Here is a 23,982-nt window from a genome sequence, read left to right on the forward strand (position 1 = left end):
TGTGTTTAGAGTGAAACTCTGCTAATTTTGTGATGCAGTAAAATCATTAGTATTACTGCTCCACTTGATTAGCACAATGGTGTGACCTCGATAATGTACCAAAGAAAACGTAGCCCCCATTACTAAAACTTTGGGTCGATACCCGAAATTTGCTTGGTCTGTTAGCTTATAATTGATTTTTTTGTTTGATCTTGCATTTCAACTAAGCACATGGCTTTTAAGTTGCTAATTGAGTATAGCTGTCATATGCTTTTTAACCTAAGGCTGCAAGGGCGTAGATTTTTTACACCCGATGGGAGGGGGGAAGGTTTTTGCAACCACTTATGTGGACTGTTCAATTTCGAAATTGGTAATTTCTGATTATCTGAACCTGCAGTCACAGAGTAATCTTGTTGCCATGATACTTGCATGTATACTTTGGCCTGCTGACTGATACTCACGAACTATAGCTTAGATCGAAAAGCTTAGAAGCACGCCAATATTAAAGATGTACATTTCAGCGACTGAAAAAGTCTACATCTAGGCCTAATTATGTAATTCGATTGGTAAGAACACAAGAACAAACACACAATTCGTAGGCCTGTGATGCAATAAAACAATTCAACAGACCAAACTGTATGGGGGATGATTGTATGCACCATACCCCCCATTCCCCAAGATATACGCCCCTGCCTAACGGTGAGACCATTTATTATGTAAGCACTCTCAGAAGCCCCCCCCCTTTTTTTTCTCACTTCAATAAATCTAACAGCAAGTTGATGGTCTTATTTGCATTTTGTGAAGATTAAAATACTTTTATCCAGTTCATAGTCAATTTAATAAATATAGTCTGATTTGGTTTCAAATAGATCTAGACAAATGTGACTGCAAAGTGAAATGCTGTATTCAAAATAACACTGGTGTCTAGTCTATGACAGATACAGTATAACGTTACATATTCGATTTAAATAATTTCGATGTGGTAAAAATAACTTTTCACTATATCTAAAAAATCTACAACAGCAAATTTTTAGGAATTTGAATTTCAGTAATTTAGTGTTGGATTGTCAACCAATACTGCCTAAATTAAGCTTTAGATGCTACTGTTATAACTGTGTAAGTCAGAAATAAGACTTGCACATTTTCTTTTTGGTTGTTATATTGTGGTGGTAACTAAAATTAAATTATTGGATTTTATAGTATGGTTTGCAAACTGGATTCCATTTCGAAACGACTGTATCCTAGTTGCAACCTGTATTGCCATACATATAGAAGTTATAGAAATTAGTGTAATTTTTACAGAGCGAATTTATTCCGTTTTTTTTCCAGTTGTAAATCTTGGATAGAGAATATATGATTTATGGCACATTGCTTTTCTTAGGTCACAGGCCCGGTGGCCTAACGCGTTAAGGCGTGCACTTCGTAATCTGAGGGTCGCGGGTTCGCGCCAAACTTGCTCGCCCTCCCAGCCGTGGGGGCATTATAACGTTACGATCAATCCCACTTTTCGTTGGTAAAATGGTAGCCCAAGAGTTGGCGGTGGGTGGTGATGACTAGCTGCCTTCCCTCTAGTAGCTTTGTGCGAAATTCCAAAACAAACAAACAAACTTCTTAGGTCACACAAATAATGCGTGCTTTGTGTGTATTTTTTCGCATTGTCACATATTAATTTATACTAATAACCCGTTTTCCAGAACACAATGTGTTCTTCCTAAAATTTTGTGTGCTGAGGAAGTGTACCATTCCGAACTAATTCTGACGGTATACATAGCACACAAAATTTATAGTGCACGTAAGTATACTCTTATGTCATTAGCTTGGTTGCATTAATTTTTAACGACTGCTGTATCTTTCCTCTTTGAATTTTGTTTGTATTAAACTTTTGTCTTTCTAGAGGATTAGTTTCCTTACATTTTTGCTCTATAACTCAAATACTATAGGATTGCGATGAAACTTCGTGAAAATATGTAGAATATCATAATTATTGCCCTTGCAAAAATGGTTCGTGTCCGTTGATATTTGAATTTTTGAAGGCTGAATATAATCAACACTTCGTGACTAAAGTATATGATGTACTTTTCTTCAGTTCATAATTTTTTTTTAAATTTACACAAAACGTCAACTCAATAACAAATGCTATAACGGAAGACTTACGCTACCTCATTTGTATTTGTGAAGATTATATTTACGTGCAGAATAATAAAACTTGTAGCAAATTAAGAACAAAAAAGAAATGAGATGACTTAAAATAAAATATTGTATTATATGGTTAAGTAAAGCTTTAAATGTATGAAGTGGCTTCAAATTATGTATGTAGACAGGCAAATAACTAACACATGCAGGAAGACGCAACGAAGATGCCTTTAAGATGACAACCTTGTAGTTTCAAATTCCAAATGGTGTATTTAGTACACTAACAGATATCTATCGTTTGCCTACATCTTTTTCAATCACCATAAAATACAGAAAATTCCTAGACCCTATAATATTTAATAACGTATACGATAAGACAATATTACTGGTCTTAACAGCGATTTCTATACTTATGTTCATAGACCTATCGGTACCGACAGAAATGAATCAGCACCAAGAGGGAAAATTCTTTATTTCTGCACACAGTCAAATATATACAGCTATATGAACGAAAAATAACGTTTCGCTTTCAACAGAACCTATGCGTGCAACTTCAGTTTCAAAGCTGGAGGACGATTGTTATATGTTCTTCAAGAACACATATAGCCTTTGACAATTAGCACTGAAGCACATTTTACAGTATTAATGCTGAAATCCATTTAATAAAACTGTAAACCATGTATATGTCGGAAACTCTTTCCTTGGTTGTTGTTACCGTGTTAAAATATATCAGTAAAACTCAGCATCCCTCTTCTCCAAACTAGGAGAAACTGCCATACCACCAGTTCCTGTAGCATGCAACACAATATATTGCTGATGAAATATCAAAGATAATCGTCCGTTAAAGAAAAATTCATGGGGATAAGCCCTCGTGAAAAAATTATGCCAAAAATACACAACTAACGCTATCAATGATTTAAAGCAAACTCAGTCTTTGCTATGAAATAGCCAGTTACTCACAGATTTCACAATACTGACGCCACTTATGGGTAACCTTAACTGCTAATACCTAATTAATAATCGAGCCAGAAATCCTACAAATGAGGTGTAATTTGTATAGTTTGATATTTTTGTTAAACACAAAGCTACACTATGAAATAATCTTTACGATTACTGCATCAACATTCCTAAAAAATAGCTGATAATATTAAAGTTTTTCACTACATTTACGCCATCTACAATAAACTCAAAGCAACGATGAACTGGAGCCCAGATCTTGCAAACCTCAAATAATGTTTACTATATCGTTTACTCTCACATTTGGTATGGATTTTTGACAAATAATTCTGCTACAAGTTTGGCATCAATACATTTAATCTCTACTTACGGACTGTAAACACTTGCAACTTAAATTCGTAGTCAATTTTCATGACAATCCAGAAGTTAAAAATTGAAAATGAATTGTTCTTTAAAATGAAACTTATCTGAATGAAACGTTTAGCAAGATAAAACAGCTGGTAACTACTTCTAATACTTGTGAAAAACCGTTAAAGTAATGTTTCTAAGAAACTACGTTTTTCTTGTGAAATTGCAATGTACGCCAGAGAAAAAACATATATATTGTCTTCTTACATATATATAATAGGCAAAAAATTATTTACAAACAATTTGTAGGGAGCATACTACAAGTTTCGATAGAACACTGGTCTCTCTTCAAGTACATGTTTGTATAAGGAGTCAAAAATACCGATTTTTGGAATTCTTACGCAATATTGAAAACTGCTGAAACACGGTGTTTAGGCATGTTGGGGGTAATTTTCTATTTTACAGGTTAATTCAAGGTCATACCAATGCTATCAGTAAAGTAAATTGTGTCGGTACACACGTTATTGTAGATAAAAATTACTCTCAAAACGTTATTTATCCAGATTTGTTTTTCCTGAATTCATCAGTATATAGCAACAATGATTCACGGTAGGCCAGAAACAGCCCATCACACCCTCAAACACTCAAGTCAGCAGATTTTCGACATGCACCTCTACTAGGGAAAATCGGGGCTTTTACTACTTTTAAAGAAGTAAATCACGCCAGTCTGATATTATTGTGACATATATTCATATCACAAGTGGCCAGATTACTTCTTAAGAGGTAGTTAAATAATGTGCATGATGTCAGACTACATATGTATTTTCATTTTCACAAAACAAATTGTATTAAACTGATGACATTATTTTATGTGACTACATAATTAATATTTTTTCAGACTGGTTTAGGAATCTTACAGTAGTACTTAACTCTGTTTTGAATTTTCTCATAAAGCTACACGAGAGATACCTGCGCTAGCCATCCCTAATTTAACAGTGTAAGACTAGAGGGAAGGCAGTTAGTCATCATCACCACTGCCAACCTTTGGGCTACTCTTATACCAACAAATAGTGGGATTGACAGAACACTATAATGCCTCATGCAGAAAAGGGCAAGCACATTTAGTGTAATGGGGACTCAAACCCGTGATCTGCAGATTACTAATTGAGCACCCTAACCATCTGACCATGCTGGGCCTTCTTACACTTTTAACCATTGGGCTGTAAAAACAATTTATGTATGGCATTAGTTTCATGGTAAGTCTGAAATTATAGTAATACAGTCACTACTTCAATATTATATTTTATTTTCACATCTCAACATCATATAAACACAGTTCATTTTCTAACGCCTAAAACATGTATGCATGCATTTTCCAATTTTTGTTTCCACAGTACACTTGTAGATAAAATACATACAAGTAGCAAGTGTAACACATACATATTACTAAGATACTGTTTTTCAAACCAAACTTAATAGATAAATCAAGGGAATTAATGCATAATGTGCAATATATTCTGGGCTAAACACAATCTAAATATATAAATTCACACATTTTGTACCTGTTAACCCACAAAACTTAGCTCCACTGCAAATTCACCTTTCATAATTGACTTGTAACATTTTTTATATATTTCATTTTTAAGAACCACTGAAGTGTCACATTAAAGCCTAAAAATCAACATTCACTGACTGGAATTCTTGTAGTTTAATTGTACTTATGATTAACTGGTTTAGATATTACTCTTCATATCACGTGTTCAATTAAAATACGGTATCTGATGATAATGTTAGTAGTGGCCAAAATGAAAAAAGTAACTTTGCCTTCACAATATCGATGAGAGAGAGAAACTGTTTCTCCATCAGGAGATTTACAATTTTACATACCAATACCATCAATGATATAGTTACTATTCTTGCAAAACAAGGAAGACACCAATAACTAATATTAGACTGTAACACCATTAATAGCACTGACGTTATTGTGACATTACAGGTCAGTGGAAATACCATAACAAAATAAGAGTTTTAATGTTATGACACCACTAATGGCACTGTATGTGTTGCAACATCAGATATTTATGTCATTAGTTTTACCATTAATACTAAAATGTAAAAACTAAAGATTTACTATTTAGTTTATCCTTATCAAATACACCAATGAAAACTTCATTACAACTATCAAAAGAAACATTAAAATCTCATCATTTGTAAATAAAGTTTGTTAAGCTGAACTAACAAAGTTACAGTGCAGCACTTATAGTAACTTAACCTTTTAGCCATACAAACATGAAATGCACTTAAAACACCACTTTCCATAGATTGATAGAGTTATAGTCTTCTTATGAAATTTAGATATTATAATTTCTTTATAAAATGTTTTCCTATTTTGTTTAGTATCATTTTTTAAAAGATATATAATGTCCATGTATTTGGAATACCTTAAGCAATAGTTGGCCTAACTTTGATAGCAATGTGCATACAAGTACATATCTATAAATAAAGACATGTATCACAATCAGGCACAAATCCAGGGGAAGGTCTATGGGGCCTGGATCTCCCCTCCACTACCAACAAAAATATTCAAAATGATCTCGCATCTTGTAATTAATTAATATTTGAACAGCCCCTCTGTAACAGGACTATACAATGATTCCTAGATAATAATTACAATATTAATTATTCTGCACATGGGTATGTTGCATGATGTTTCATAAAAAGGCATAAAACCCTACCTAAATCACTGTGTAAACTGCAATTGACTGCATCTGTACTCTGTGCAACAGGCTCAGATTTAATTACACCTTGAACATTTTAAACTCATGTCAGGAAAACAGAAACAAGTGTCACTTTTTGGCTCTTACAAGCCTAAAAGCACTGATTACAATAAAGAACCACTGACTAAACACTGTTAGGATGAAAATGAGGAAACTCTAGGGATTATGACAATGATCATAATGGAGGTGGAATGTCAACAACAAAGATACAGAATTATGATATTTTATTATAACTTCTCTCCATAATATTGGATTTGTAATTAGAGAAGTGCAAGTTTCTTTCACCATCAAATCAATATACTATTACCAAGAAAATTCTACAACCAGACACACACTTTGTATATCTGTATCATGAGGGAGGTATACAAGTGTCACTATTTTCAAGTAATTGGTTGGAACAACATAACTGGCTAGTTTATTCAAAGAATCTTGATGGTGAGTTGTGTTTTCCATGTGTTTTATAAAATGTTTTCCTATTTTGTTTAGTATCATTTTTTAAAAGATATATAATGTCCATGTATTTGGAATACCTTAAGCAATAGTTGGCCTAACTTTGATAGCAATGTGCATACAAGTACATATCTATAAATAAAGACATGTATCACAATCAGGCACAAATCCAGGGGAAGGTCTATGGGGCCTGGATCTCCCCTCGACTACCAACAAAAATATTCAAAATGATCTCGCATCTTGTAATTAATTAATATTTGAACAGCCCCTCTGTAACAGGACTATACAATGATTCCTAGATAATAATTACAATATTAATTATTCTGCACATGGGTATGTTGCATGATGTTTCATAAAAAGGCATAAAACCCTACCTAAATCACTGTGTAAACTGCAATTGACTGCATCTGTACTCTGTGCAACAGGCTCAGATTTAATTACACCTTGAACATTTTAAACTCATGTCAGGAAAACAGAAACAAGTGTCACTTTTTGGCTCTTACAAGCCTAAAAGCACTGATTACAATAAAGAACCACTGACTAAACACTGTTAGGATGAAAATGAGGAAACTCTAGGGATTATGACAATGATCATAATGGAGGTGGAATGTCAACAACAAAGATACAGAATTATGATATTTTATTATAACTTCTCTCCATAATATTGGATTTGTAATTAGAGAAGTGCAAGTTTCTTTCACCATCAAATCAATATACTATTACCAAGAAAATTCTACAACCAGACACACACTTTGTATATCTGTATCATGAGGGAGGTATACAAGTGTCACTATTTTCAAGTAATTGGTTGGAACAACATAACTGGCTAGTTTATTCAAAGAATCTTGATGGTGAGTTGTGTTTTCCATGTGTGCCTATTTGCCATGACAGGATATTGCTAGATAGGAGTTTCATCTAAACCTCTGAGCAAGTTCAAGAACAGTATTTGAGAGACCTGAGTGCAAGTATCATCATAACAAAATGTTAGACAGTTGGATTTTTAACACAATGGTAAAAAAATACATCACTCTATGAATGCCAGGTTTATATAGCTGTTGGAAAATGATTCCCAAAAAACAGACAAAAGTTGGACTTAATCCTGAAGACTATTATTTTCTTTTGTGCATTACTTGATTTCCAAGTAGACAGTGGGGATTCCACATTTGCAACCCATTTAAGAAATGTACCAAAAATGCCAATTATATGTCAAAAACAGTACAAAGTAAGTTAATACTTGTAACAGATCATATCAGATCTGCTAGCTTGAAAAAGGTTAAATAAGCAGAAATTTATTATTATTTTTAATCATAGAAAATTAAACTGCAGACATTTCAAATAAAGGGTCAATGCCACTGTGCCTCTATTACATGCACAATGGAACCATTCAGGAGTAGTGTGTAGATTTTGTTACTTGCAAAAGATGGAGTCACTTGGCTGACTGCAACAGCTCTGGTAAAACAAATTTTGTCAAAATTAAGACCACACGATCTTGAGCTACATATACAGAAGTATTATGCTGCATAAAATATGTGCCTGCACAGGCACCACCATAAAATAAGAGTTCTCAGCTGCAATACAATTGGATTGTAATGCCAACATGTTAAACTTTGCAATTGTGAGGGTTTGCAAATGACAAGCCATAAGGAATGTGATGGGAATTATCAGAAATGTATAGTCACCAAATCAGTAGGAAATACTAAACAATAAGATCAGAGGAATGTCATGATGCTTGTCAAAAACACTTGAGTTTATGTAAGACACAATGCAGCAATGCATTTGATGTGTTTAATTAACTTTATCTTGCAATCACTGAGTCGCTACTCAAGATGTAAACTGATCATAGATCACTTCATGTTGCCATGGCAACATTCCATCATCTCCTGAAAGTACACTGAAGCATATTAACCAGAACATGTAGTGAAGTATCTACAGTGCTCAGCAAATAGTTACAATCTTACTTATCAAATTGTGCAAGTGCAAGGAGTTTCAGCAAGCTTCAAAACCTCAAGACATATCTAAGGTGCACAATGGGACAGGAATACTTCTGTGGGCTTTTGTTAAATGTGTATTACGATTGCCTAGTTCATCTCGATACACAATAAACAAACATGCCAGGCTTCACCCAAGGTACATGGAACTTGTCAATTGCTAAAGTGTTGTTTGAATTATCACTGTCATAAAGCACCTCATTATATTTTTACACATCTCATTCAAGTGACAGTATTGTTTTATTTTTATATTTTATAGCTTGGATATGCCATACACTGGTTAAAATATTGGTCAAATCAAGCCCACTCATCAAATGTAAAAAGGAATTTTGTCTAGTAGAGCTACATTACCTTTCTGAACAAACATGACTACTGAATGCAAAATGTGAAGTAACTGGTAGAAGTATGTCACAAATCTAAAGACTGCCTATATGTAAAGCAATTCTGTATAATGAAATTATGTAAAATTCTGAACACAATATCTAAATCAAGACACGTGTGCGTGCTGCACTTACAACACTTGGTGATATTCCAAGCATAAATACAAAAAAAGGCACAAGTTCACAATATTTCCCATTTTTAATTTACTCAGTATAATTATCATACTATGCTAAAAAAACAAGGAAACATATTCTAAGACACGTTTAAATAAAATGCAAAGAAGTATTATTTTATAACAAACAAACCATCGTACAGAAAAATTTCCGACTCAATGCAAATTATATTTAGGATATTTTGCATCAAGTTGCTCTGTTTGATTCTGTAAAGCAATTTTATATTTATGGCTTTTTTTTTCTTACTACAGTGATAAACTTTTCTACAAATTTGCTCCATAATTTACTCTATAATGTTGTATTTTTTTTTTAAATTCAAAATTATGAAGAGAGATTATAAAGTTTAAAATCACCAAAATCATAACTACTACTGAATCTAAACTGATTTTATGGAAACACACAAAAAAGTAACAATTTGTAACCTATTCTACCTTAACCTTTTCTTATTTTCTAAATGACAATGAATTTTCCAGCCAGGTGTTAGGAATAGAACTCATTTAATCTCGCATATCTAGTACAATCTTAGTTTTATTAGAAGTTGGCAAAACAGGCCATTTATTTTGTTGTTTTACCTAAGAAGATTTAAAAAAAAATCTATTTAAACTATGAAAACATTAAAATTTTACAATGTCTTACATATAAACATAAAACTGTTACTAAAATAACTTCAGTCACAATAAAATGTTAATTTAGTGATTCATAGAAATTTGTTCTAAAACGGATAATCTGATGTTAAGTTTATTTGCTAAAACACATTACTAAAATAAGAATTTAATGTTTAATTAACACAGAGCATCATAAGTCAATTTTTTTTATGGAAAAAAGCTATCATTATACAAAACAAAGTTCTACATCATTTAAGATAAAAATCTCAGTTTCTGAATTAACATTTGTTGTTGTCACAGGCAATTATAATAATAGTTACCAGTTACTATTACACTGTAGATAAACAGAAATAAAATACTATACAACAGAAAATTATCAATAATAATAATAAATTTAAAGTATCTTTATATAAGAAAGAAATCATGAAAATACAGCTACTTTTTCAATTTATACATTTCATGTAAAATAATTTTGATGAATATGTACCCAAATTTCTCAACAGGTGGAGATAATAGAGCACTTCAATGCCTTTCATGGGTGTTAGTATCTCAGAATTTTATAAAACAAAGTAAGAGGAGAAAGCACGGTCACATAGGCCTAGTAGACTTGAATCATGGAAGTTCTTTCCTTGCCAACACCTATCCACTTCACTGGACAAAATAAGATAAACATTAGTAAATATTACCACTTATTTGGAAGATCGGTTACTCTGTACCTAAGCTTGCCCTTTTTTAATTTAATGTTTAACATCAGTAAATTATGCTTCCATTTCTTTAATGAAAAGCAAGACAAGTTTTATCAAATTTATAATTGTTGAGCCACAACAGCTCGATAATGGAAAATCAAAACATGCATGCCCACTCCTGTACGAGTTGAAAAAACTTGCATTCTATACTAACATTCCCACTTGTATTAAGAACAAGACATCAACCCACATCCTCTGCTGACAACACATATTTGCTTCTGTACCAGATTAACTAGATATCAACACACATCCTCCACTCTCATATTAGTTCAACACTGCTACCAAGATACCAACACAGACATCCTTTTTATCATTAAGATACTCATCCCAAGTATGATATTTCATTTTTGGAAACTTACATTTACAAATAACTACATTTAACAAACCTTTTTTTTTTTAATGACATTTTGCTAGGTTCACCCAGCAGCATCAGGTGACATACATAAATGTTTCAAATTATTGAAGAAATATAATAGTAAAAAAACAGACCCGGTAACACTTTTTTTCTGCAGAAGTTTCTTGAAACTTTTAAAATTGCCAATTTCCAAAATTAAATTTCTAATAGTTTCTACTGATTTAATAATTGATAAGTAAAATAAATTCCCCCTTTAATAGAATTATTAGTTTGATGACATTGGTTCCCTTCACTGATTGCTCCTTCAGTGCTCTCACAACTGGTAGGTCAAAGAGTGCATGTCACAACTTTGAATAGCTCAATTCAAAATCTAATCAAACTACTTTATTATAATTGTATAAAATAAGTATGGCATCAAAATATATTTAATAAATCATGCTGTAATATTTAAAAAGTTTTAATTTCTTAATTTTATAAGAAAATACTTAAACTCCTCCATCTTCTCTTGGACAAGATTGTGACATTTGTTTTCTAGGTCTTCTCCCTCCTTCAATTAAGTGACCAGCCCTTTTTGAATAATTTAATGAAAATTACTTATTATAGTATAGATATTATGAATCAAGTATAATTTTTATAGCATTCAATTTTTTTTGTTTATGAAGCCAAAAACTAGAAAATTAAACCCACTAACCATACTAACCTGTCTCACACTCACACCAATTGCCTATAGTTCTCCCTGTTTTATACAATATTTTTAACCAACAGGAAGCAAAAAGTTTTAGTCTGTCCCTTGATGCATTAAACTGTTTTCTGTGCAGAACATTATCTATCTTACCTTCAGTTCAAACTTTTTCTTGTGCTATTAACAATGACAAGCTTAGCTGAATTTTTAACTCTTTACTGGCTGCTATATAACCCAGTAATGAAAAACCTGTAAACATTGGAAATGGTAGCTCATTTTATTCACTTTTTTGATGAAACAGTCTAACTTTTGTGCTAGATATCTATTTTCTGATCTATTATATTTTCTCAAAATGGGAATATTGGCATCTTCTCTAGTTTATATTTAAAAAAAAAATCAACATTCTCGATTTTATTTTTACTCACTGAATAAAATAACTAGAAACTGTAACACTAGTAACTGTAAAACAAAATTTTGCAGATATGATGTTATGTAAATAAATTTGATTTTTACAAGTTATACATAGAACAATTGCTGTTCAATTATTCAACTAAATAGAAATGTCAATGAAAATGCATCAAACTAAAACATTTTCTTCCTTTTATTAATAAAAGACAATTTTTCATTATACTGATTTAAATCTGTTTTCTGCTATACAAGTTAGCAGACTATACAATTTGCATTTTAGTTTCAGTGGAACATCACATCTTGTGTAATATCTTCTCACACTTCATGCATCTCAATCTGGTATTTACAACACACAGAATATCTACCCTGTGAGAAAGGTTCCAGAAAGTGATTATTTTGTCATACCTAACAACTTTGGAAGATTGAATAGATGGGCTTGCCTGTTGATACCTTTCTTATTGAACTTTAACCATAGCTTGAGCTACTTCTCTCCTAAACTGTAAATAAGTAACATTTGAAGTAAGGTTAACGTGCTAGTAAAAACTAAAGGCAGCAAATACAATCAAGTTTAAGGTATTTAAAAGTATGTTCCACTGCCTATTTTTTTGAGTGCAGTCTAGGCTTGTATGATGACAGCAACCAGTCACATCTACTCCTCCCAGTCATCATTTGTTGTACATGTTGATGAGATATGGCTGCCTGACTGTCTTCTTATTTTCTTTCTTTACTCACCATTCAGAACTGGTCTGGCACTATAGAAGTTACTGGCAATAACTATTCCCTATGGCCTGAAATCAAAAGGTCCTCTTTCCTGTTTTTCTTTTTCTTTGATATGAGAGGGTAGTGTCTGGTTCGATTCTTGCAGATAGTTCCAAAAGCATGAATGTTTAGCTGAGCCAATTCAGTTATTAGCTTACAATTTGTAAAAATATTTTGAAACAAACACTACGTTTATACCGACTACTTGGTTACAGCATTCCTATGACAACATGATATTTTTATTTTGCACAATAAATGGAAAAGATGCAACGAGAGCCATTTGCACTGCACAACATCCACATTTTTTTATTTGTATCAAACAGGCTTATATTTTATATGAATTGTGCACTATAATGGCCATAATATGGACAAATAGCTTCATTTATACTTAGAAATTCATGAAATATTCCAAACTTCTGGAAACTGTCTAAGCATGTCAAATTGTGGCAAGTACTTCAGCTACCTTTAATTAAGCCAAGTTATTACTGTTAGCAGTAATATGCAAGTACCTCTTGATGGAGCAAAACCTGTCTTTATGCATTGTCTCAACAAAGATTGATACTTCCAAGTATTCTTTCTTGACCAATAATCATTTTGAGAGGGCATACTGTGATACAATAATTAGCAATAATCTTTAAAACTTTCCAGTTTCATCCTCTTCTACTTGTTTTCATACAGTATGCAAGTTTATTTGTTCTGTTATATGATATTTATCACCTTCCTTGACACAGGTTGATCACTAGTAGGTGGAGGTGAAAAACAATATTAATTTCATCACTTGTTATTCTCAATGGCTTCCTTTACAATCTGCAGAAATTTAAATTGAAACACAGAGCCCACAGATCTGGAAATTCAGATAAAACTAATATTCGTATACACTGATCAATGTAAACCAGACCAAATTGGCTATCAATTTAAGTTTTCATAAAATCTAATAGTAAAGTAAGTAATAATTATTTGATTCTCAATTGAATACTGTCAGCAATTTGTCATGATGGCAAAACTTTCACTTTGCTCTACTTGTTCAAGTACAGAGTTTATCAAACTGAGCAAATGGGCAAAAGTCAGAAAAAACTTAGCCATAAAAAGATGAAATATCCATAACAACAGAAATGACAAATGTTCACTCGCACCTGTTTTGTCTTTAAATAACAGATCTGCTGTATATAATTACTGGAAATTATACAAGTCTCTACACATTACAACTGGCTTGTATCAATTCGCTGAAAATATCATGAAGATATACAAAAGCAAGACACATTGGTAATAGGGGTGGTACCATCAAAAATGGAATAAAGTACACTGCATCTGCCAATGTTCCCATTTTAGAAATGTTGTTAAAAATGTTCTGTATTTAGACAAAACTGATAAAAATCTGAACATCTGTCTCAATAATACGAAAGAACAATGACATATCAATACTGAAATACATATAGAAAATATACTTATCTTTTTCATTATATTGATATGAATGTGAAAAAAGTAGATACTGGTAAAAAATTATAAAATTTAAAACTTTCAAAGCAAGCAAAATAGCAGTGGCTGTGGTCAGATAAATATTATACAAGACAGATTCTGTACTTGTATCGGATTTAAATATTACGTGCTACAGTATTTTAACTTGCATGTTCAGACTGTAAAAAATAGGTGTGGCTTTGTCAAAGAATTCCAAGAAATTTATTTATTTTTTCAAACATGCCCTGGGGGAACTTGAAAGAAGAATATGTAGACAGTGCAATTAACAGTTTACCTGTAAATAAAAGTAGGGTAAACATATTACAGAGATGAAAAGTTCAGACACTGTAAACTTTTGCACCTTGTAACAACATAACTGGAGTAAGAAATTTAAATAATATAAAACACTGAACTATGCTTTAAATTTTAATTCTAATTTTATTGATATACATTGATCACAACAATTTCTTAACTAAATTTTGAGTATAATAAAGTAAACTCTTGTGACACGACCAAAAAAAGGCACTAGTCTGTATGATTAATTACCTTGCTGTATGCTTTATCAACTTTGCCAAGTCCCTGACACCAAATTTACCTTTACAGTTTCAATACTGTAATTTGTAATTTGTTTTGTACATCTTCACAGAATTTTGCAAGCTTTCAGTAATTATTAAGCCATTTGTAGACAAAAAAATAAGAATCTTTATAGTATATTCACTAGATTTTCCCATAAATATAAATAATCAAATTCTTGATGGCTACTAGTGCAAAGTGAATTTTATGTTAAGATTAAAAATACTCTTTTCACCTTAAAAATATGAAATTTAATCTTTGAAATATCTTAGACCTCCTAAATAAACTTAATGTTCTTTCAGTAAAACTTTAAATATTCAATTTATATTTTCACTAACTCTGTACAAGATTTGTTGATTTGACTGATCTTGTTACCACCAACAAAACTTCTATTATGACTTCAATTGTAACATGAAACTACATTTGTTTATTCTAAATAGCTTTAAACTTTAACAGTATACATCAGTTTGTACTTAATTTTTTTTCACTTTGAATAATGTAACTGATAATACCGTCATAACATTTGTAAATAATTTGGTGAATGTGGAATTCATATTACCCTATCAAATTATATAGCATACAAGCTTCTCACAACTTATTACTATTATTTTATTTAACCTAATCTGATATAAAAAGTCTTATTTTTTAAATTTTAGTCACTTTTATAATATTAAATATTGCATATGCATGAAAAACAAGAAATAACATACTTTCCTGGGTCTTTTTTTTCTGTCAATGCCCTACAACTGTACCAAATTAAAAAATAAATAAATAATGCACTAAAAAAAACAAAAACAGAATAGTCACATGCTAAAAGCAGACAATGTCCCATAACTATCACAATATTTCTGACTTTCTAACTATGCAACAAGAGTCATTAAACCTCAGCTAAGGACATCAAGTGTTTCCCATGGGATAAAGTTTGAACTGGATGCACAACAGAAAATTTTATGTACAGCAATCAATATAATTGTTGATAGACTGAAACTTTGGCTTTTTATTGATTACACATAATATAATATTAAACAGAAAATTACTGACAGTTTCTGAAAGAAAGTAACAGGTGAGTGTAGCAAAAAGAGTGATTTGTTTTTTTATTTTGTTGATCTGTAACTATATGTGATTGAAGGCTATAAGAATTATACTTTGTCTAAGCAATGACATTATTATAAGTAATTTATATTAAATTTCATACTTCTTGGAGGGATGGCAAATAAATTACAGAAGAGGAGATGCCCAGAGAAAATGTCACAATTCTTATACAAGGAAAATTTAGAATTTATTTTAATACCACTTTATAGAATTAACTTAAAACACACGCACACACACAGAATTAAGATTTGAATTATTAGTTACATTTTCATGCCAAATTTATTTGTGTACTAAAATAGTTTAAATTTTGAATATAACCCTAAAAAGGTTTAAATAAATTTATAATATTTCCAATATATAACCTTACAGTCACCATACATTTGTAAATTACCATGAATACAGGGTATTGGATAGATTGTCTTTTACATGAAAAAGTGGCTTAATTCCAAAGATATTTTTCAAGACATTCATTTAACTGGCTAATAAAATCTCAATGTCTTATGTGGTTTATGCTTAAACACATTTTTATTTTAAGTAGCTGATTAAATTAAAACATAGAACATTGAGTAATTGCAACTGATTTCTGCAAACTGCCAAATGTAGGGCATTTGGCAACTGTAGGTGATTTGTATGAATTGCCAAGTTCTTGGCAATTGGTTATTAATACTTTGGTCAACTTCTCAAGTATACTTTTTTGGTATATATTAGACACAAGCAGGTTGTGGAAAACAAAATTTTTTTGTGTAAAGCAGAAATATATTAAATATTCATTTCTCAGGTTAAAAATGTGTAATTAGAATATATTTGCAACTTAAGAGCAAAAAGCTGTCAAACTGAGCAAGAAATTCTGTAGCAGATAGAAAGTACGAGAATCTTAAGTAACAAAGTCCATCTAAAAACAAATATGGATTTTTGTAAGTTTTATGAGCAAATATTTAGTATGGATGCTGCAAGTTCAAATATGGTTTTATCCTAAAATTTGATAATCAGGTAGGTTTGTTCATCAAGGAAAAAACCAACAGTTAGATCTGAGCTAATAAAAGATCCCACAGAAGTGTAAAGATTTTGTGAGACATTTATTCATTAACTTTACCAACGTGGGCTTGATCATTTTAACCAACCTTGCAACCACCAGATAACCATAAAAGTATCCAAAGTAAAAAACGCTTGATGTAGTAAGTATATTGTCACAAAATATTTATTAAATATTACACATTAACATAAAATTCAGGTTTTTTAAAATATATTTTTTATTAAAAACTTTGCTATGAATACATGTGGTTCTTTGACTGCACTCAGACTGACCATTCCAATTACAAAGTGATTTTTATGAAAAGATTAAAATTATATTTGTAAAAATGGCTCGTTTGGGTTGTGAAAATATATCTTACGTAGGAGCAAACAATGTTTCACAAACCTGACAATGACTAAAGAAGGTCGAAACGTTGTTCGCTCCTCTACGTAAAATATTTTCTCAACCCAAACGAGTCATTTTTACATATATATTTTTCTCTACAAGTGGGTTTTCTTGACATCACTGAAGATTAAAATTACTTTTTTCATCATACAATTCTCAATTTTCAGATAGTGGTATGACTTTGCTGATCAAACAATCCATTTAATAGCCAGCAAGATTTTGCCAATCATACATTAATCAAGCCCACCTCTTATGTAAATAAATAATAAAAAAAAGATTACTATTTCTATTCATGATTACCAGACACAAATGTAACAAAAGATTCAACTGTGAACAGATACGTTCAGGTATTCAAGTTTCAATAGTCAGCAGGTACAACATTTATGGTGAGTTGGCAAGAGCAAAACACTGAGTAACAGACTAGCTTTCAAGGAAACTAATCTCTCATAGGTGAATCTTCTCAGTAAATCTATTATAATTAAAGTCGTTAGTTTTTTGTACTAACTTATGCAAGTATATTCTTTAACAGCAACATAAAGAAAAAATCTACTTACAAAAGTGTATTCATCTTACTTGTATAGGTCATATGTAAAACTAAAGATTACTTTTTAAAATGTCTGGTTTAAATTATATAAACACGTGAATACACTAATAGCATTACACAGCATCTTTCTTACCTGGCAAACCCAAGAGTTGTTCAATGTTTTCCACATAATTTTGGGCTTCAGGGGGCAAGTCCATAAACATCCGTACATCTTCTGTACTCTGTTTCCACCCAGGCACACTTATATACTCTACTTCTACAGATGACATGTCAGAAAAATTTGCTATAGATCAAGAAATTAGAAAGATATTTAGAAGTAGAATTAGTACACAAAAAACACTGTATTAATAAACCCTTCAAACAAAATCAGGATATATAGCAGCATACAGATTAATTACCTAGGCATCAGAAATAGATTTAGTACACACATTATCCTAAAAACATAATTATACACACATTGGAAACAATCAGTAAATATACTAGCCTAGAAAAAACATAAGAAACTAGTTAATACATATGCTACCCTAAAGGATACACCTGTAAACAAAAATATTTTTGATTTAATTTGCAAAACATTATGACACCAAGCTGGAAGATGAAAGTGCTTCCTGACATGCCACATCTAGTGCCTAGAACAGCACTATATCTCATGGATATCTTGATTGGTTGGTTGCTGTTTACTGGTACAAGGCAACTAGGCTATTTGTGCCAAATAACCTCTTAAAAATGTTATAAAATGCAAACATGAATCAAAGTAAAAGTAAACAAACTTCAAACAGTTGATAAAAACTTAAAAACATTAGTAAGGTGGGCAGTGTCACCATCACCTATGACACTATCCAATGTCAGAGGTGAACCTATGATAAAAAGATGTTTAAAGTTATGCTGTCACTCATGGTCACACATTGGTACATCAGTCCCAGAGTAAACAAAACAATGAGTTAAAATACTGTGATCAATGCATAAACTAGCCAGAATAACTTCCTCTTTCTGATTCTAATGGAAAGAAGATGGCCAAAAAGTAACAGAAGGTTTGATCTGGAAAAGCTTGTTATCACATTGCTCACTTCAAGTCAATTGTCAACAGGCACTGAGCTGTGCATTGAATACAGGACTGTGATTCATGTATGGGACAGGCACAGATGTATGAAGCTGCAGTGTCAGTGAACTTGCTCTCATGAATACTGACGTGTCTGATAATGAAAATAACCAGATAGAAACAAATGATAACAAGAAATGGGCCAGTGGGTTTTGAATATCAACAAGAAGAGGGTGAGAACTAATGTGAAGAGATTCCAGGGCCATAAGAGAGTGGGCATAATTAGTATAATTCATGCACTGCATAACATCTACATGATCCAGAACAAGAGAAATGGCATACAATTCAGGAGTGAACACAAAAACTGTAGAGGGGATCCTATGTGCAACCACTGAACTAAAATAAACCACGGCAGACCCCACAGAATCATCTGATTTCAAACTATCTGTATAAATGGAAGGATGATTCAAAAGATGTTTGGCAAACAGAAGACTGTACTTCCCATTGAGAGTATCTGTCTTCCTTATGTGACTCAAAGAAAAGTCACATTTGGGGATGGTAACAAACCTTGGTTGGACAGGCTGGCCAGTGAAGACAGTAACATCATCCAAGGTCAAACCCAATTCAGCCAGCTGTACCTTGATATGAAGGCCAAAATAAACAATGGCAGACCATCTATTCTGAAAAAACACAGCCCACTGAAGAAAGAAAACGCAACTCCAGGTGGGATGCTGTGGTAAGGATCAAAGTTTTTAAGTATACAGTAAAACCAGCTGCAAAAAGTAAAGGTGTAGAGAAGGTTCATGAGACTAGGTGTACAAATATTAAACTGGAGAATTGAGCAGATGCCTGGATAATAGAATCACTCAATGTTATTGATGGCAGAACCAATTTCGAAGAGCACAGCGAAAGAGGGCCAGTTGGCCCGGTCCAACTTCCATTGAGGCATGCAGGTCAGGTGGCATAAACCATGGCCAGTCTCTCTCAAAATTATAGGAAAATGATCGTCACCCTTCCTAGAAAAAGTGAGAGAGAAGTGAAGGGGAGCAGATAGAGGTCAATAGCAGTAAAATTCTGACTAGGTGCATGAAAATAAGTTTAAAAAGTAGTATTAAAGAGAGAAAGATTGTGATCTGAGAACAACCACCCCTCCCATCAATATCAGCACCACACCAGAAAGGATTTTCTCTATTAAAATCCCCCAGGGTTAAAAAGGGGACAGCAACTGTTCAATGAAAGAATTAGAGTCTGATTGATCCTAGTTCTCTCCAAGAAACAGGTAGAGAGAACAAACAGTGCTGGTATTACTCAAGGAAACACAGATGGCTACAGCCTCCAAGGGAGTATTGAGTGGCAAAGACAGGGTGGGCACCTGATGATTTATCAGCAGAGCCACTTTTCCACGCACTTGTTCATCATGCAATCTGTACAAAGAAAACTGCTGAATGGTGACTGCATTAGCAGATTTCAGAAATGTTTCCTGTAAGGAGAGAAACACAGGATGATAAGAATCAATCAAATCCTTAATGTCATCTATATTTAAAATGTAAACCATGACAGTTTCACTGTTTCAATGTGGCCATTTTAATTTAGGTCAAGATAGAGGTGAAAAACTTTGATTTATGACCATGTTGTTTTTCCATATTTAAAGGTCTTTTGACCTCCATGAATTCTGCCCTGGAACAAGTAGTTTGTTTGTTTTTTTGGAATTTCGCACAAAGCTACTCAAGGGCTATCTGTGCTAGCCGTCCCTAATTTAGCAGTGTAAGACTAGAGGGAAGGCAGCTAGTCATCACCACTCACCACCAACTCTTGAGCTATTCTTTTACCAACGAATAGTGGGATTGACTGTCACATTATAATGTCCCCACGGCTGGGAGGGTGAGCATGTTTGGCTCAATGAGGATGCGAACCCGCGACCCTCAGATTACGAGTCGCACACCTTAATGGGCTTGGCCATGCCAGGCCTGGAACAAGTAGGAAGGTCTCTGTCAGTAGATGTAGAGTCTAGTGATTGAGGTTGAGAGTGAGTAATTATTCAACATACTGGGGCTGAAGAATATGGGCCCAATCATACACTAGATGCTGTGCATTAAGGAAGTGGACCTGAGCAGTCACTGAAAGGGTTGAGAACAGAGACTGGAGTAGATGTTGATACATTTAATCTCTTAACTATGGAGGGCAAAAGTCTCTTCCCATGGTTGAAGAACGACTCTTTTGGAGGCACAGAGATCTGTCTACGCTTTCACCATAGCATTGAAACAGTGCAGCAACACAGTGTGCAAGTTGATGTGCAGTACACAGCAACTTCTGAGCCTCACGATATGAAATATTGTTAATGATCTTCAAACGTTGTACCTCTTTCTCTTACACCCACTTAGAGCAAGAACATAAGTACAAGATGTGCAAACCACTACTATTAAAACAGAATGATTCCAATTTGCACTTCTAGGTGTTGTAGTCTTTGCCACCACAACAAGAACATATTAAAGATCCATGGCAAGAGGACTTTGAATGTCTAAACTGCTGGCACTGGAAACATCAGAAAGGATTGGAAATATGTGGCCTTACCTTACAATTTAAGTATCCTATTTTCATAGCGGCAGGTGGATGTGGCAATGTAAATGTGAAAATAATTAAATTTATAGGTAGAATTATTCTGTCCTGAGTGGAGATACAGTGAGATGCAGAAATGTCTTGAGTAGAAAAACCAGCAAGGATCTCTGACTCAGGAATGTTCTTTAAATCCCTCTCAACTATAACTCCTCTTGAAGAATTCAAAATTACATGGGGAGTAATTTCAATTAGTATATTCCCCACAGCTTTTGACTTCAAGGAGTTTGGTGTGTTGTGGTAAAGATTTTTCCACCAAAATATTTCCTGAGAACAGCTTTCTTACTGAATTAGGGGAGCCAACAAGCCCCTCTCCCACCCACCATGGATCCCTAAGAGAGGATATACTGTAATGCAAAACAAGGACATTATTGTAACACCAGGGTTTTGTGAACACTATGCCCAAAACACCAGCATCAGACACAATGTCCACAAAAGCTACTGAGAACACCCAACACTGGTACTCAGTTGACCCTAGACTAAGTTGACCAGCTGAATGATCCTGGAAGAGGCCACTCTAAGACTGCCTTTACAGGAATTCAAGGCTAAAATAGTGTGTTAGAGTTGGACCCCTAAACCACCAAGATCCTCTCTTCCCCTTCACAGGTTACCATGTATGGCAAACATGTGAATGGACATTCAGATTGCAGAGAAGATAAACTGAAGTACAGAACCTTCTCTGCAAGGTCCCCTCACCATGTATAGGAATCCACCTTGAGCAGAATATCTCGATAGCAATTAAGTCCACCATGAGTGGCTAACACAGCACTACATTGTTTCTGTTTAATACACTAGAAAAAACCATAAAAGTTGCATAAAAACAGTATATTTAGAAAGCTTGGGTTTTGGTTTTATTAATAGAATGCATTCATCAGTGGAACCTTATTCATGATATACAATTTCCATATTTAATTAATTCAAAAGTAGTTTTTGTAATATCTTTACCAACTACAAAATTAAACATCAATATAACTTCATCAGAAATAATGATCATCAAAGCTCTTTTCTGGATAAGTTTCTATCTTTAAGAGTAAACATTAATGTAATTTATCTCTGCTTATTGTCTTAATGCATCTCAATTGCATCCAACTACAAAATTAAAAATTCCTTCACAATTTCAATGGCAATGAATATTGCCAAATTTGAAATTTCCCACAGTCTGGCATACAATAAATATCAATGATAGTTATAAGCAACAGAGATGTGAAATAAGCCAAAATAATAATTTATGCTAACATTAAAAATGTTATTCAGAAATATTTGTGTATAAATAATTTAGATATGAAATTTTTTAAATTGATCTATTTTATTATCATAAAAACAAACTTTTTAAAAACGACTAATGATTTTTGACTACAGGTCTGGGTGCAATGTACTCAGCTTATATCCACCAAAATAACCATGAGAATAGCCGCACTATAACATTTTTATAATGTATGTACATCAAGAAAGTTTACAGGTTATCCATAAGTGCTACAAGCTTTTTTGGACACAATATATCTGGTTCTTTAAATAAAAATTTTTAATTGAAGATTTACTCCTGAATTTTTTTCTCTCAGAATATTGAATATCCAAGCATAGAAAGTAATTTTGATATTAAGTTTACAAACACTTCTCTTCACTTGAAAATTTTTTGTATAATTAACTTTTTTGTGTAATTACTAAACCCTATAAATACATAAATGTTTTAAAGAAAAACTAAATTTATTTATTTTTATTTCCTTGTCTATTTCGATTGGGCAATATGACTGAACTTGTAACTGCCATACAAAACTTAAAATTAAAACTAAATTACCTATTTTCATTCTAGAATTACTGCAAACTAACAGGAAGCCACAAATGTTCATTCTAAATAGCTTAAATCTTGTAACAGTGTACATTTATTTGTATTTATAAATCTTTTGCTCATGAACTTTGAAATGCCTCCGATAAAAAGCACCATCATACACATTGCACACCATATGGTGCTCACATTACTGCACTGAGTAGCATAAATCTGGTATTTACTAAGTACAAATGTCCATGATAATGAGAAATCCATTTGAAGTAAAAAAGTTTTTAAAGAGAGCTGGTATGGGTACTAAAACTTTGATTAAAATAAAGTACAGAACAATGTTTTGACCTTCTTAGGTCATCTTCAGATTTACAAAGAAAGTTTACAATTGACCACTGTTGGGAAAAGTTTAGGGATGAGAATGCAAACATACAAGATACTATAGGGGTGTTGTAGTTAGGTGTTAGGTTATTAATCAATCAATTAAATACAAATGTCTCAGTCTTAGTATTAGCACACAAGTACTTTGTAAAATACAATTATGTTTTCGTTACATCACATGTGCTTGTGGATGAATATTATTTATAAACAAATTCTTAAATTTCAGTTATTTTTATTAAAACACAAGAAAGTAAATAGTAAAACATAGAGAAAACAGTGGTATTTTCTACTGATGATGTAGTGAAGTTTCTTTACACTTGCGTTGTACTTGCTAAGCCTCGTCAGGTTTCAAA

At 32.6% G+C, this 23,982-nt stretch overlaps 1 protein-coding gene across 2 annotated transcripts in view; it reads right to left on the bottom strand.

Annotated features, from left to right (window-relative positions):
* Positions 1–9,666: 9,666 nt before the first annotated feature.
* The window catches only part of Adss (adenylosuccinate synthetase), a 64,911-nt gene continuing 50,595 nt past the window's right edge, over positions 9,667–23,982 (bottom strand). The window contains exons 12-13 of one of the 2 annotated variants that reach the window (XM_076464557.1): positions 17,956–18,105; positions 9,667–10,442 (exon numbers count right to left, since the gene is read on the bottom strand). In XM_076464557.1, coding sequence (XP_076320672.1) covers positions 10,390–10,442; positions 17,956–18,105 — 203 coding nt within the window. In that variant the 3' untranslated portion in view covers positions 9,667–10,389. Of the gene's footprint in view, positions 11,460–17,955; positions 18,106–23,982 lie in introns of both variants that reach the window. The other variant, XM_076464558.1, reaches the window with a different exon arrangement.

Source organism: Tachypleus tridentatus, chromosome 10 (genome assembly GCF_004210375.1).
Source record: "Tachypleus tridentatus isolate NWPU-2018 chromosome 10, ASM421037v1, whole genome shotgun sequence".
In the NCBI taxonomy this organism is placed as follows: Eukaryota; Metazoa; Arthropoda; class Merostomata; order Xiphosura; family Limulidae; genus Tachypleus; species Tachypleus tridentatus.